Raw genomic sequence first — 15,186 nt, 5'->3', positions numbered from 1 at the left:
AAAATTTATTGGGCCCAATAACAAAATTTTCTGCTGGCCCACTACATGGCAGAGAAAAATGAAGATGAAGACTCTTCCATGCAGCTTCCCCTCTACATTATCCCATGTCGTCGATGTGGGACAAACCTAAGGACAGACTTTTAATACATAAAAGGTTTACATAAAAAAGACTAACTAGTGTGCTATCAAATCCACCGTCACTTCCCATGAGCCATGAAATGTAATTATTTTTCTTATGATTATAATTACTACAAGCCGTCTCAAAATTAGCATAATTCCGTGAACCTAACCAGGAACTTTACGTAATCAATGTTGTTTGGACGTAAAACGCACCCCAAAATTAAAAAATGGTTCATGCAAACCGGTACATGGTTTGGTTCAGAGAGATTTTAAACCAGGCTCATCATTGTTTCTTCTTCTTCTTTGGAAGTTTCAAGCTCTGTCTCTATTCATCAGTCTATAGTTTCCTCGTCTTTCATATACTTCTCTTGCACAGCTGCGACTGTGAAGACTGTCGTTAAAGATACAACACTTTCTTTGTAAACTCAGAGCAATTGAGATCAAGAATTTTATAAATTAAAATTTTAGAAAGAAAAAAGGATATCTGTTATAATCCCAATCAGCTTGACCAACTGCAATCTTGCTATATTCAACCACGCTTGCATCAATCCCGGAAAATATATATCCATTGGCCTTATCAATGAGCTTTACAAGATTCCCAACACTTTCTTTATCCTGAAAACAAAAAGCTCAAAATAGTGAAAGAGAGATACAAGATGCTTGCAGAGAGATAGAGAGAGTTGCAGAGGAGACAATAGACCTGAATATCCAAAGTTGTAAAATTAACAAGACCGTAATCTTCAACGACACTACATAGCTCACTTGTTAGTTTCCTGCAAACAAGAACATCGAATTCATAAGATACTGAGAATGAATCTATGTGGGAATTTATTGACCGTCCATGTGTAGATATTAGTGTTTACAGCAACCTGTACTTAGCAGAGCGAGGATCTTGATTAAGATGATGCTGTAAGTATGACAAGTCTTGAACATCGGTATAGAAATCTAAAGTGAAAGCTACATGACAGACAGAGAAGATAGTTAGTGAGTTTCCAAAGTGAAATCGATGGTGAGAGAACATAAGAGATCTTTAAACCGTTTAGTACCTAGCTTCCCGTAGCTACCAATCAGATCGATTTTAGACAAGACATTGACATGTGGGAGTTCCATATGAAGCATTGTGGACAAGGAGAGAAGCAACGAGCTTACATAGTTACCAGGGTCACTACATAGATGGCAATCAATTAGTTGCACAGCAGTTAACTGCAAAACCAAGAAAGAAAAGAGAAAGAATTAGTCAGATACATAGACTCTTACGGCTCATTTAGCAATTTCGATAACAACAACAAAGAAAAGCACATACTCTAAGGTTCAAGGATTTTATTAGCTTCGTGAGAAATTTCTTGGTACTGTCATGATTGAAGAAGAGTTCCACTTGGCCAGGAAAATCAAAGAGAAAGTAATGGTCTGCAAATGTTATCAATATCTTTTTTAGTAGATATACCCCGAAATAAAAGGTACTTAATCGAAAGAGAATTTATTGTTGCTAACCCTTCGAAAGAGGCTTTAATTTAGATTCCAGCCAGTCAATGTTTTTCTCCAAGTATTCCATACAATACATAAGACCTGTAAGTTGTTGTTAGTTTAATCAAAGATAAGATTAAGAAGAAGAGAAAAAGGACTACAAAGATGGAGAAATTCACCTCCATTAGGACCAAGCGAATGTTGAGACATAACATCTTCTAACTTAATCAATTCTTCTATATTCACAGCACACTCATACCTAAAGATCAATGTCAAGAAACAATTCACTTCTTGAAAAATTTCCCATGACTATTCATCAATTTCGACAATTTAACAATTCTAGCAGTCAAAAAGGATACGGTAATGCATCGTTTGCAGGATCCAGATTCACAACAGCGACCTTCCTGCAAAAGAAAAAAAGAAGAAGAAGAGAATATAGTCTCAGAAAAGTCCTCAGGAATCCGAAGAATCTCTTGCAATTGAAAGACAATGCAATAAAATTCCACATATGAGTTAGCTCAGAAGTTGGAAAATAAAAAAATTCCGGAATTTAACACTCGCGTAAACTAAAGTTTGGGACTTTATGAATTCTACAAAGCTAGAGACCGGGAACCAAACCAATAGATAAACAGAATTACACCTACAAAACAAGAAGAAACAAAAATTCGAGCAAGAGAGAAAGAAGATGTCACCTGCCGATAAGAGAGAGGAACTGAGACATGCCATTGCAGTAAGTGGTCTTGCCCGATCCAGGAGGACCTATAACTACTTGTCCAAACACCATATCTAAGTGGACGAGGTAACAACAAAGGGTTTTTTTTTTAACAACAAAAGGCTTGAAGAACTCAAACGAGAAGTGAGATAGTGACAGAAAGAAATCGTTTTTAGGGTTTTTGAAACACAATTCAAAGTTTCCAATTGACTCGCCTTTTTATCAAAACCCCCAATTTTTGACGGACGACATACAAAGTAAGGGTTTTTTGATCGTCTGAGTTTGTTTCTCTTCAACCTCTCCAAGTCTTGCTTAAACCGAACCGGAAAAGAAAAGCGGTTTACCCAAACCGTTATTTAGTTTCAGAGGTTTTTGGCTTATCTCTCGCCGCTTTTTGCTATATCCGAATTTCTTCATCTTCTTTGCGACGAGCTTATCGTTTCCACCAATGGCTTCTCTTCTCAATCTCTTCAAATCATGTAAACCCTTTACTCCAATTCGATTCCCTTACTTTCCAAGGTCTCATTTCACTTCCCATCTCAGAATCCAACATCCCTTTAGACCCGGAAAGTTAACTCTTTCCCGTCGATGTTTCACGGCTCTCTCATCATCATCATCATCATCATCATCCCATCCGTCGACAAACCCAACAACGGACGGCGGAGATTCGATTTCTGGGGAAAAGGAGCTTTGGTTGCACAACACAATGAGCCGGAAGAAGGAACTGTTCAAGCCCAAGGTCGAAGGTAAAGTTGGAATGTACGTTTGCGGCGTTACTGCTTACGATCTCAGCCACATTGGACACGCACGCGTCTACGTCACGTTCGATGTTCTCTTGAGGTATTGACTTGGAGAAAGAAGCTTTAAAGTTTTGTGGGTTTATGGAAAGTTTTGATTTTTGAAGTTTGTTCTGTTTTTGATTTTGATTGAGAATTAGGCAGGTACCTTAAGCATCTAGGATATGAAGTGTCTTATGTTCGAAACTTCACCGATGTGGATGACAAGGTGAGATACTGATGTCATGAAACTAGTTCTTACAATGCAAATGAGAGCTATCTCTTCTTGGTTTAAGTCTCTTATACAGCTTAAGCTCTGTGTAGAAGTTTTAGAGCAAGTTCCCGAGTCCCTTGAGGAAAGTTTCAGTGAGAACTTCTTAAGCTTGAGTTTTGTGGTACCATTAGATCAATAGGAGAAGTAGTCAATGTCTAGTTTTTTGTTGCTTCGTATGCAACTGACTAATCAACTTTCAAATCTTGTAGATAATCGCCCGAGCGAATGAATTAGGGGAAGATCCAATCAGTTTGAGCAGACGTTTCTGTGAGGAATTTAATCGAGATATGGAACAGCTTCAATGTTTAGATCCTTCAGTCCAACCACGCGTCTCTGATCATATACCTCAGATCATCGACCTGATCAAGCAGGTTTTTAACCATCTTTACTTACTCTAGTTCCGTATCTTGTTGGACCAATTGATCATGTTTGCTCACATTCTCATTTGCGATGTTATTCTAATCAGATTCTTGATAATGGCTATGCCTACAAAGTTGATGGAGATGTATACTTCTCAGTCGACAAGTTTCCAACATACGGACAATTGTCTGGGAGAAAATTAGAAGATAACCGTGCAGGTGAGAGAGTTGTAGTTGACACAAGGAAGAGACATCCTGCAGATTTTGCTCTGTGGAAAGTACGCATTTTTTTATTACCGCTACATTTAAGACTGATTTGTCTCATTTTACTGTTATAAAAGACTTTTGCATTATTTGGTAGGCTGCAAAAGAAGGGGAACCCTTTTGGGAGAGCCCGTGGGGAAGAGGAAGACCTGGTTGGCACATTGAATGCAGTGCGATGAGTGCGGCTTATCTCGGTTATAGTTTTGACATACATGGTGGAGGAATGGATCTTGTGTTCCCTCACCATGAAAATGAAATTGCTCAGAGCTGTGCTGCTTGTGATAGCAGCAACATCAGCTATTGGATCCATAATGGTTTTGTTACTGTTGACTCTGAGAAGATGTCCAAATCTTTGGGGAATTTCTTCACTATCAGACAGGTAAACATTTTAGAATTTTTTCCCATTTCCTTTCAAATCCAACGTTAATGTGCAAAACAGTTTCTTTGACAACTGCAGGTTATAGATCTTTATCATCCTTTAGCTCTGAGACTTTTTCTAATGGGAACTCATTATCGGTCTCCTATCAATTACTCTGCTTTCCTCCTCGAGAGTGCTTCTGAACGCATTTTTTATATTTATCAGGTAATCCCTGGTTACAAACTTTCTTTTCTCTGTAGAAAGATTGCATTTTTGGAAAACCTCTCTTGTTCTTAAGTTTGAGATGCTTAATGTGGCTGTTGACAAAAGTTTTACGTGCTCAACATTGTAATTCGATGTTATATTCCTCCTTTGTTTATTGACAGACATTACACGACTGTGAAACCGTTTTACGCGAGAAGGATTCGACATTTGACAATGGTTCGGTTCCTTCAGACACTTTGACAATCATCAACACATTCCGTAGTGAATTTATAGCCTCGATGTCTGATGATCTTCACACGCCCGTAACTCTGGCTGCAATGTCAGAACCATTGAAAACCATCAACGATCTCATTCACACCCGAAAGGTAAATATAACCTACTGTAATAAGAGTCGTCTTTTACGAATCATATACCTTCACATGTTTTTGGAAACCAATTAATGGTATAGTTAACAAGTGATGATTTTGATATCCAGGGGAAAAAACAACCAAGAAGAGAAGAGTCACTTAAGGCTCTAGAGACAACAATCAGAGACGTTCTTGCTTTATTAGGGCTTATGCCCACAAGTTACTCAGAGGTATGGCTTCCACTACTGCAAAGCTAGAGATGTTGCGGCCATGACCAAACTTGCCAAATCCCTGGTTTTTCTCCTTCCTTTATGTTTTGTATTGAACTGTTCTGTTTCCTTCTGTCCACAGGTTCTTGAGCAGCTAAAAGAGAAGGCGCTAAAGCGCGCTGGACTGAAAGAGGAACATGTGTTGCAGAGAGTGCAAGAGAGAACAGAGGCAAGGAACAATAAAGAATACGAAAGATCTGATGCAATTAGGAAAGATTTGGCTAATGTTGGGATTGCTTTAATGGATAGTCCTGAGGGAACAACTTGGAGACCAGCCATTCCCCTTGCGCTTCAAGAAACTGCAACCAAAATTTGAGTTTTAAAAAACTTTATACTATAGTCTCTACTCTTTTTGTTTTTAGTGGATTCTATGTATTTTTTTGTATCCATTTTTGTTGATTTCGTAAAGTCTAAAGAGTGACATTGGATACTTGTTTTATTCATTTTTGTGGTGGAATTATTCAGCGATGGCTACTTTCATTAATCATATGAAGTTGATTGTCTGATGTTAACAGAAAAAAGGAAGTTAATTGTCTATTTTATTTTTAAAAATACATTTAAAATTTGTATTTTTTTTTCTCTTTGTTGAATTTTGTGATTGGATATCTGTTTAAATTACCATATCTATGAAACTACGTGTATCTTTTTCTTCTTCTTTTTTTGACGTCAACATGTGTATATATGTAAATGTAAAAACGTATAGGATCACCTGTTTCAAATAATAATTCTCTTTTTCGTACAATTATGAGCATATGGAATGGAACTAAACTGAACCGAACTAAGATTCAATTTGGTTCATTTGATTTCGACTCAGTTCGGACTATTTATTCCAACTTTAAAAAGAAAGGAAAATAGAAATCTTGAATTTTTTTGATTTTTTATTTTTTGTGTGTGTTGGAAACAAATCTAAACTTTGACTTAAAGAAGGAAGATATGCTAATTTTTGGAGTATGCATGTGGTGGAGTCTCACAGGGGTTTCACTAAATATAGGTTTGGGTGGGTAATGATGAAAAAAGAGAATCATGTGGAAAATTCGGGGTCCCTCATTTCAATGCTGATTGTCTCCTCATTTTTTTTTTTAAATGAAATATTCGTATCAATCCAAAAACGTGAATAATTATGATGGAACTTATGTGTAATGGTGATAATACATGGGTGTGTTGATTCTTGAAAGTCTTTTTTTGTTCTAACCATATATGGAAAGGCCATGATTCCATATCTAAGTCGAAAGGCCAACTCTTAATGCTCACTTCCAACCCACATCAAATCTAAATAGATATTCTCATAATTGAGTATTATTTGTCGGTGAAAATTCCCCTAAGTTGAGTTGTGATGAAGTTTATGTTATTATTTTTGATTACTGATGCTTGTTTTTGTCGATCACATTAGAGCCATTTAAGTAAGCTATGTAATTGGAACGAAGATGTTGGAAACTAGAATGCAACCACAAGTAGAATTAATGGATTGTGTTATATTCGACGTCATGCATCAAAATATGTGCAAGAACATTGTTATAGCTCAAAGTAGAAACCTTGTATAGACTATCATAATTTCGATAATATTGTCGGTCAGCTCTAAAGGGAATACTGACCAAAAACAATTATGATGATTAGGTGTTTTGAACCGAATATCAATATGACACCGTATAAAATAAATTATTTCTATTTGGAGTATGTTTATACGTATTTATTGACCGTTGGTTTTAAATTTTAACAAGTGAGCAGAATGTCTGCAGCTTTCTTGAAAAAAAAAAGATACAAATTTGATATGAAAATAAAAGATGAAACTTACGCTTCCAATCATATGAAGGATAAGATAAGCGGATTGGACAAAGCGATGGTTGTTGAGTATTTTCCAAAATCATTGAAATTAACAAACCAATATATGTTGACCATATACGAGATGTAGCATACAATTAGAGTGTATTAGTAATAATTATCATTGCGTGGCACATAAATCTAAATTTTCTATCATACGCATTGTTTTTTTTTATACATATTATACACATTGTTGATAGTGCAAAAACTAAAGTATATCTGCAATTTTCACATTTAAGAGTGTGAGAAATTTATCTACTACATAAAGACATGAATTTTGTTTTCGTCACTGAAAATTGATGATTTTTTTTTTGTAAACATTAAATACCTCATAAAGTTTAATATTGTATTTGTGAAAATTTTCATTACAAATTTTACAAGAGAGATTTTGGATATTAAACATTATGCCATATATATGAGATATAAAAAAATTATTTTGGATACATAAGACATAATGTCGTACTAGATTTTAACCCCGTGCGTTCGCATAGGAATGTTTTATTTTTTATTTCTAATATAAATTACATTTATCTTTTTTGTTTAGATATAATTTATTTTTGTTATTTATTTTTTTAAATCAAAAAATTGTTATCATATTAATTTAAAACAGTAAAATTTGTATATTAGTAGACTAAGAGTATACGTTAATTAAGTATACATTGATCTAATGTTAATTATAAACTTTGTTATTATGTGAATTTAGATTTACACATAAACAATCTATATATCTATGAATTTGCTAATCCATCCGTTTAGTTGTCTTAAATCATTTTTAATATCTTACATGTTTTGACAAACTAACACGTATAAGACTATAATTATAATTGTATAACCCTATAAATATTTACTAATATGGAATATTTGGACCAATTGATTATGAAAAAATATAATAAGATATTTATTTACTATTTGTGCTATTAAAAAATGTATATATATATAAACGGGCTAATCTGTTAGTTTAATTGTCTGAAATCATTTTAATATCTTATATGTTTTAATGAATTAACTCATAGACCTTATATATATACATATATATATATAACTCTTATCAGCTCGATCATATTATTGTATAATATAAATATTTATTAATCTCAAATATTTGATATTTTAGACCGATTGTTTATGATAAAATACGATAAAATATTTATTTACTATGTATTTTTATAAAAATATTATTTAAATTTAAAATTTTAAATTAAATCGTTCTTGTATTTAAGAAATTCTAAAGTATTAAAATTATTATCTAAATTTTCGTAATAAAATTTAATTATAATTTTTTTTTGAAATTTTTGAATTTAAATTAAATTGAATGCAAATTTTTGTAATTAAATTTAGTTAAATTTCTAATAATTTGAAATTTAAATTAAAGATGACCTAGATTTTAGGAAATCTAAAAATATCTAAATTAATAACTAATTTTCGGAAATTAAATATAAAAATTAAATAAAATATTATAAAAAAACTTTGGAAGTATTTAGATGCAATGTGCTTCTGTTTTAATAGAATAGATATAAAACACAATAATTTAGACGTACTTACGGTCTATTTTTGCATATGAGCATGGCGATTTTAGAACTATTAAATAATCATTTCCATATTTATTATTTATTAACTTCTATTGTACTGATATCCTTGAGGGTCGACTTGCAAAAGAAATAAAAACACAATTATTTTTTTCATGTAAGTTTGTTGGTCAAGGGTTGAGTTTTCTTCAAGATGATCCCTTTCGGCAAATTTAATGGAATGTGAAGTTTAATTGTAAAAAAAAAAAAAAATACTCAAGTCCTTTTCAATTCGTGATTCATAAGTCCTAACTGTGGGTTTCAAAACTTTAGCAGATTGAAATGTAGAAGTAAAGAATTGTTTTATCTTTGAAATGGATTTTACAAAATTTGGAAATTCAGACATGGACAAGAATCAATAAAAGTTGAGGGGTTGGGGTCCTTGAGTGCTCTGCGAGGAACAACTTACAGAGACAAGACAGGTGAGAGACAGAACTCTGGCTCTACCTCTAACACTCATGAATGATACAACACTACATAATGTACCAACATAATTATTATTTTATTTTTGTTACATCTTATTATTTTAGTGTTTCATTTATATACACAAAATGAGGATATCACAATACCAAAAGTATCACATATATGGTTTAAGGTACTATAAAAATACTATAACATATGTTGTTTGGTTTTCAAATTTGACAAAAGATTGTTTCATCCGCCTGACCTATTGTTGTGATACTTTTGGTATTACTAGTGACGCTATCTAAACTATAATATTGATTAAATCTTATAATAAGTGTGGTTAAAAATCTGTCCAATCAATACTTTTCCATGTTATATTTGTCGTTTTCTATTTTTTAATATCTAAAGATTAAATACATACATTTATTTATGAAAATGACTCCGAAAAATCAGAAATCCATTACAAGAAAAAATTTTTAAAACAGCAAAAAAACTTAAGGAAAATTAGCAGCCAAACAAAATTATAATGAATACATGATTAAAAATGGATTATGATATTCTTTGTATAATGTATCATATATACCAATCTACCTTTGTGACACACATAACACATATGTACATGAGTTTTATCCTCTTTTTTTTTTTTAATTATTTTCTTACCCAAACTCATCTTTGATCTGTATCTCTTCAAAAACACTTATTCAGTATTTCTATCCGATTGGAAAAGGTATATTTTTCTGCACATACCATAGTTTAAATTTTTTGAACGGAGACAAATTTCTCGCACCGATGAATAAACTTTAATGTATAAACGTCTATAACGAAAACAATCATTCTCTATATGTCTTTCTATATAGAATGTTGAGTTCTATATATATTACCCATTCTATTCTACTTTTTCGAGGTGCTGTATTATGTAACTGTTTTGTGAACAATTGAGCAATTCGTTTGTCTAATATTATGCACTTTGTTGTAATTATTTTGTAATTGGGATACTCTAATATAAAATTGAAAAATACACTTTGAATAAGTATGTATATGGTATTCGTGCAACAATACAATTACGTCATTCAAAAAGAAATTACACTTTTAATATATGAGATGTAATTAAGATCATACATATACATGCACATACGAAATTAAGTTCTTTCCTTTCTTTTGGCCATCACAAGTGTATCATATGACATGTTACTTGGAACCTTAGTTATTACATCAAGTAAATCGCATATATCTGGCTATTGGAATGCTACACTTAGGGGTGGAATTACAATAACCAAAATAACAGAGAATAATAACCACAAAAATACAACACTATCATTCACCATATCTAAAAAATCTAGGGTTTATACCCAAGCCTAGACATGCACGATGTTCTTCTTGAGTAGAACTGTAGATAAACTCTTAAAAATGGAGATTTTAATTTTTTTTTTCTTTTATGCTGCTTATTAAAAAGTGAAAGTGTGAGTAAGAAATGTATCACTTACTAGCAAACCTATGATGAGCTTGAACGAGAAAATGAGTTTTCAATGAAACAATAATAAGACAGCGTATATACTGATGCATGCCACATTTGCATTTGAATGTTTGAAACTGAGTACAAATTTAGTAAATCTTTGAGGGAATATAGGCGTGGAGTTAAATTACTGAGCTAATTTGATGGATATAAAATAGATAGTGCAATCACTGTCAACTACTATAAGTTTATAAAGACCACTAATAGTTCACTGTCACTTTTCAACGACCACTGTTTTGCATCAAAAGAAGAAAAATCAATAAATCTATTCTAGTATCATCATACTCCATAAATCGATCTATATTAAACCTAAGACCTCTCTGTTTTAGAAACACATCAAGCTTAAAGATGATGAAGAAGAAGACCAAATAATTGATAATAGATAGATAGATACTCACATACATAAGATATTATATACATGTGACTATATATATATTTATATTAATGTGAAAAGCTCTTTTATTAGATAAATAAAAATTGAAACCCTACCTTCCTTACCCCCAACATACACTAGTAACAAAAGAACCTTAGTTCTTCCTCCACCACATTCTAAAACTAACCTAAATTAAAATCAACATATAAGAAAGAGAGCAATTCACATTTTATATTACATAAAATACTCAAGTTTTCTTCTCTTAAACTATATATAATTACTTCTCAAACTTTGATATTTGAGTAGTAGAACTAGTACCCGGTAACATTTGAAATTGGTGGTGGCTAGCTACGGCGGAGGAAGAAGAAGCCGACGAAGGAGGAAGAGGACGCTTTCGCTTCTTCTTCTCGTAACTAACACCTCTAGCTTTGCTCTGCATATCTCTAACTTCCCTTAGATAAAGCCTTACGGCTCGAGCTCCAAATGGATTAGTCTCAGGCTTCCCTCCGTTTTCTTCAAAGGCGGCTCTAAGACGACCGATGAGAGCGTCAAGGCTTCCCCAAGCTTGTCTAAGAGGACAAGGACATGGTGCTGGAGGATTAGGATGGCCATAGAAGTGACACACGGTCGTGTGGACTTTTGTCTTGCCGAATTGGTCCAAGTAACGGAGGAACTCGAGGACGTGAGCTCCGCTGCATCGAGAAAGGGAAAGCGGTGGACGATGGTTCCTTAGGTATTGTCCGAACGTGTTCCAGTCTCTTCTCTTTTGGTTCTCGTAACGGCTTGAGTTCGCCGATGGAGATGAGGAGGAGGAGGGTGGTTGCGTTGCGGTGGCTCCGGTGACGGAGGAGTTTGATGAGATGTTTGCGATGATGCTGAGGTTTGTGGCTCCTGCGTAAGCCGAAGATCCTTCCATCAGTTGAGGAATCATATCCATCTTTTTACGGATCGATCGATGTTAGTTACTTAGGTTCTTGCACCGATTTTTCTTGATTCTTGATTCTTGATCTTTCTTTTGGTGGATATGGAGCTGAAAATTTTGTTTGTGCGGTTGGGAGATATAAGGTTACTTTGTGAAGAATGAAGATATATATCATGTGTATTGATTAACTTTTTTTTTACAATAATATTAATTATAAGAAATATTATTATAAACATTTTTGGGGTTTTTTTGTATTAGTTGAGATAAGTGGACTACAGTTTCCAGATCTTTACACTTTTGTATCTATTGTTTGTTTTGTCTCTATTTCATATACCGGGTTTGGTGTTTTTTCATGTAATATTTCGAAATAATGTCGGAGGAACTAAATAGCCTTTTTGGGACAATACTAAACGAACGTTCGGTTATCCATATAATATATAAACATGATTTGCTAATAATATGGATAATAATTGATAAACATTTTCCTTATCTAGAAATATTTCTTCTTGTTTTGTATCAAACTTCGGTCTGCTTTTTGTAGCTATTTTTAAGGTGAAAAAACAAAAGGTAGTTATCCTATTTAAATTAGGTTTAACGTTAAGGGTCTTTTAAAGTTGTTTTTAAGAGAAGTTTTTTTTTTTTAACTCTGTTTTGCTTTGATTTTTTTTTTTTTTTTTTGAAAATACTTGACGAGAAAAAGCGGTTCCCGCATAATTTACATTTGAATTTCCTATTTTGTTGTTATCGTTTGTCCCACTATATAAATACCTATTTTAAAAGCTAGTGAAATTAGAAGTTAAAAGACTCAGAATTAGAACTGAGGAATGATCTTTAGAGTATCGGAGTAGTATTATCGTTTTAACTTATAAGACCTGTATACTTTAAAAAAATTCTCTCTGACCCAAAAAAAAAAAAAAACTCTCATCACTTGCTACATGAAGGAGAGAATGGTTGTAACTTGTCGACTATAGATAAAAAAAAAACTCTTTTCATTCTTGGCTTCATTATTGATAAAGACTTGTGAGCTTGGCTGTTTCGTTCCTCTCTTCTTTTTTTCCCTCACTGAAATAATTTTCTGTCGCTAGAAAAAGGCAGAAAAGGAGTTGGGCATTTAGGTGTGGACAAAGGCAGCCAAAAGTTTGAAAAAGATTGAAATAGTTTTAGAACAAATATGAATATTTTATAATATATTTCTATCTCCTACTGTAGAACTGATTGACAGTTCCTTGTTAGTTTACCAAAATAGCCCTCAATTCTTCTCCCTTGGACACATATGAAAAGGACTTTTCTTCGGACCATTGTACAAAGTATATTTTATCTATAATATTTTTATTAGAGACAACAAAAAAATTATTTAGACCATAGCCTGGTCTCCTCTTTCATTAAATTCACCTTTGTTTTTTGCCAAAAGTATCTTAAGTTATATTACTGTATCGTGCTAATTTCAATTCGTATCTAGTTTTTGCAGATATCCACTTTTCTATCTTACTCTTTCTGACATCATTAACAAACATAACTAGAAATTCTCGACCAATAAATAGTTCACTCATTCACTGTATAGTATATACACTCTAAAATTCGATCCAAGGTTCAAATTACAGCTAAGCGATAATCAGAAATTATTTATCTAGCGTCTAAACTTTTTAGACATTGATTATTAACCTTTTTTCTTATCATCTCAAAAAATATTTCTAAATTGTTTTACAGTCATCTAAACCCATTGATCAATACTAAAGCTTTAATAATCGATGGAAATAGCTTAGTCATTCGTTAATTTACATTCCCATGCAATGCCATCGGAAAGAGTCTTACTTGTTTTTAACCAATGAATATCTCGGGTCTAGATACATAGCCTCGCCAATAAGGATTATTTAACGTCATAAGTTAAAATGAGTAATTCTCAGCTTTCCGGCTTTGTCGGCAATATGCTATCGACGTATCCAATCGTAGATTCATTGTCATTCTATCATGGAGATTACTCTGTTTTAATCTTTATTGCATGCATTCAAGTTTTATTGTAGTAATCTGAAGAATTTGGAAAGCTCCTTTCCTTCCTTGTAATTTGTAAGTTTAAATAAAAAAATCTGCACAAAATAAAATAAAAATAGATACATAGTCTCGCCAAACCAAAAATCAAATATGTTAAACAGAAATTTAGTTTTCTTTCGATCACTAGTACTCAAATTAAGAACTTAAAGATTCTTTCTTCTTTGAATGGTAAGCTTAGACGCCGGTTAAACTTTTATTTGACTACAAAATTAAAATTATTCTATTGAAAACAGGAAAAATTCTTAAATATCATAAAGTTTAGTCTAAGCGTAGGTTGTTTTTAATATAATAGAAAAGACCCTTACTGGAAACTCAATAATAGAAAACCATAGTTAAACGATGTATTTTAGAACTTGATTTGAATCGAACCAGATTTTCGGTTGAGAAAAGCAATTATGTTCAATTGCCATAAGTATATAGAAGTCATAGAATCGGGACGAAGAAATTAAGAACTAGGGTTTCAGAGTGAGAAGTTAAGAGTACATAAACTGAGTAATCGACACCAAATTAAATTCCACATAATAAGAGCTTGAATGTTAAACTAAAAACTCGACACACTAATTCAATAAATTACAACTATATATTGGGTAATCTTATGGCGATAGTTAACATTAACATCGCATATTAAAATAACAAAATAGAAAATGTTGACATTTTGTTTGGTCTATTGTGTATTCTAGATCGAAAAGTAAGTTTTCTTAATAAACTATAGAGAAATGTAAATTCATTTTCTTTAATAACAACTCGGATTTTTCAACAAATAAAAAATAACAACTCGGATTTTCAAGCTCGGAAAAAGATATATGCTCAAAATTGAACAATGTAGCATTAGGTTTAACATTTTCGAGTTGCTCCATAAATCTCTTCTTTTTTTATATATATCTCTTCACAAGACGACAAAAATTCTGGCTAGATCATACTAACCTACAAATCAATCCTCGTTTACATAACTTTCCTCAACTATTTATCATTAAACACGACACATATTGCAATTAGCTAGGTACTAGCAGTGGCTCGAACCTCGTAGCAGTACTCCTTTTGTATATATCAACGAATATTTTAAGTAACCACTGTCTGTCTCAATTGCCTTACAAGTTATCAAACTATTATACAATTATTAAGTACCATCAACTATAAATTGTATATTCTTCTCTTTTTTTTTGGTCGAACAGAAATTGCATATTCTCAATACGTTTTTAGGACGTCAATGTTTTGCGTGCACATGCACAAAATACATGTGTTGAGAGCGTACGAAATATCTATATGTACATGTAAGTTACTTATAGCCATCTCTTCAACAACAGAAAAGTCCAGCCATTAACGACAATTATGTCGTTCGTTCTGTTCGTTGCTTTTTTCCAAAACTTTATTCGTAT

At 32.6% G+C, this 15,186-nt stretch overlaps 3 protein-coding genes across 4 annotated transcripts; 1 reads left to right on the top strand and 2 right to left on the bottom strand.

Moving 5' to 3' along the window:
• Positions 1-235: 235 nt before the first annotated feature.
• LOC18027140 (GPN-loop GTPase 2) lies at positions 236-2,547 on the bottom strand. The gene is made up of 10 exons (XM_006410184.2): positions 2,277-2,547; positions 1,944-1,988; positions 1,764-1,843; positions 1,612-1,686; positions 1,424-1,527; positions 1,167-1,323; positions 990-1,077; positions 821-893; positions 605-735; positions 236-504 (listed from the first exon to the last, which is right to left on the bottom strand). The coding sequence occupies exons 1-10, from the start codon at positions 2,366-2,368 to the stop codon at positions 453-455; spliced, it is 897 nt and encodes a 298-aa protein (XP_006410247.1). The 5' UTR covers positions 2,369-2,547; the 3' UTR covers positions 236-452.
• Positions 2,548-2,706: 159 nt separating this feature from the next.
• On the top strand, positions 2,707-5,652 carry LOC18027139 (cysteine--tRNA ligase, chloroplastic/mitochondrial). Of its 2 annotated transcripts, none has more exons than XM_006410183.2 (9): positions 2,707-3,136; positions 3,238-3,301; positions 3,556-3,717; positions 3,813-3,983; positions 4,067-4,348; positions 4,427-4,552; positions 4,714-4,917; positions 5,028-5,129; positions 5,251-5,652. In XM_006410183.2, exons 1-9 carry the CDS (start codon positions 2,745-2,747, stop codon positions 5,482-5,484), a joined length of 1,737 nt encoding a protein of 578 aa, XP_006410246.1. In that variant the 5' UTR covers positions 2,707-2,744; the 3' UTR covers positions 5,485-5,652. The 2 variants fall into 2 exon arrangements, with proteins under 2 accessions (XP_006410246.1, XP_024003812.1); XM_024148044.1 differs by having other exon boundaries at positions 3,016-3,136; positions 3,234-3,301.
• Positions 5,653-10,926: 5,274 nt separating this feature from the next.
• LOC18027138 (protein LIGHT-DEPENDENT SHORT HYPOCOTYLS 3) lies at positions 10,927-11,893 on the bottom strand. The gene has a single exon (XM_006410181.2). It carries the CDS (start codon positions 11,774-11,776, stop codon positions 11,117-11,119), a length of 660 nt encoding a protein of 219 aa, XP_006410244.1. The 5' UTR covers positions 11,777-11,893; the 3' UTR covers positions 10,927-11,116.
• Between the last annotated feature and the right edge of the window lie 3,293 nt (positions 11,894-15,186).

The sequence above is a fragment of the Eutrema salsugineum genome, unplaced genomic scaffold (assembly GCF_000478725.1).
Source record: "Eutrema salsugineum unplaced genomic scaffold, Eutsalg1_0 scaffold_10, whole genome shotgun sequence".
Classification (NCBI taxonomy): domain Eukaryota; kingdom Viridiplantae; phylum Streptophyta; class Magnoliopsida; order Brassicales; family Brassicaceae; genus Eutrema; species Eutrema salsugineum.
This window is presented reverse-complemented; position numbering and strand designations above follow the sequence as displayed.

Excerpts from the sequence above, each read along its gene's own strand:
- LOC18027140 (XM_006410184.2), bottom strand. The coding sequence starts at position 2,368 with ATGGTGTTTGGACAAGTAGTTATAGGTCCTCCTGGATCGGGCAAGACC. Across the intron at positions 1,324-1,423 it reads TAAAATCCTTGAACCTTAGA|TTAACTGCTGTGCAACTAAT; the intron begins GTATGTGCTTTT and ends TTGGTTTTGCAG. Across the intron at positions 894-989 it reads CCTCGCTCTGCTAAGTACAG|GAAACTAACAAGTGAGCTAT; the intron begins GTTGCTGTAAAC and ends TCTTGTTTGCAG.
- LOC18027139 (XM_006410183.2), top strand. The coding sequence starts at position 2,745 with ATGGCTTCTCTTCTCAATCTCTTCAAATCATGTAAACCCTTTACTCCA. Across the intron at positions 3,137-3,237 it reads ACGTTCGATGTTCTCTTGAG|GTACCTTAAGCATCTAGGAT; the intron begins GTATTGACTTGG and ends AGAATTAGGCAG. Across the intron at positions 5,130-5,250 it reads TGCCCACAAGTTACTCAGAG|GTTCTTGAGCAGCTAAAAGA; the intron begins GTATGGCTTCCA and ends TTCTGTCCACAG.
- LOC18027138 (XM_006410181.2), bottom strand. The coding sequence starts at position 11,776 with ATGGATATGATTCCTCAACTGATGGAAGGATCTTCGGCTTACGCAGGA.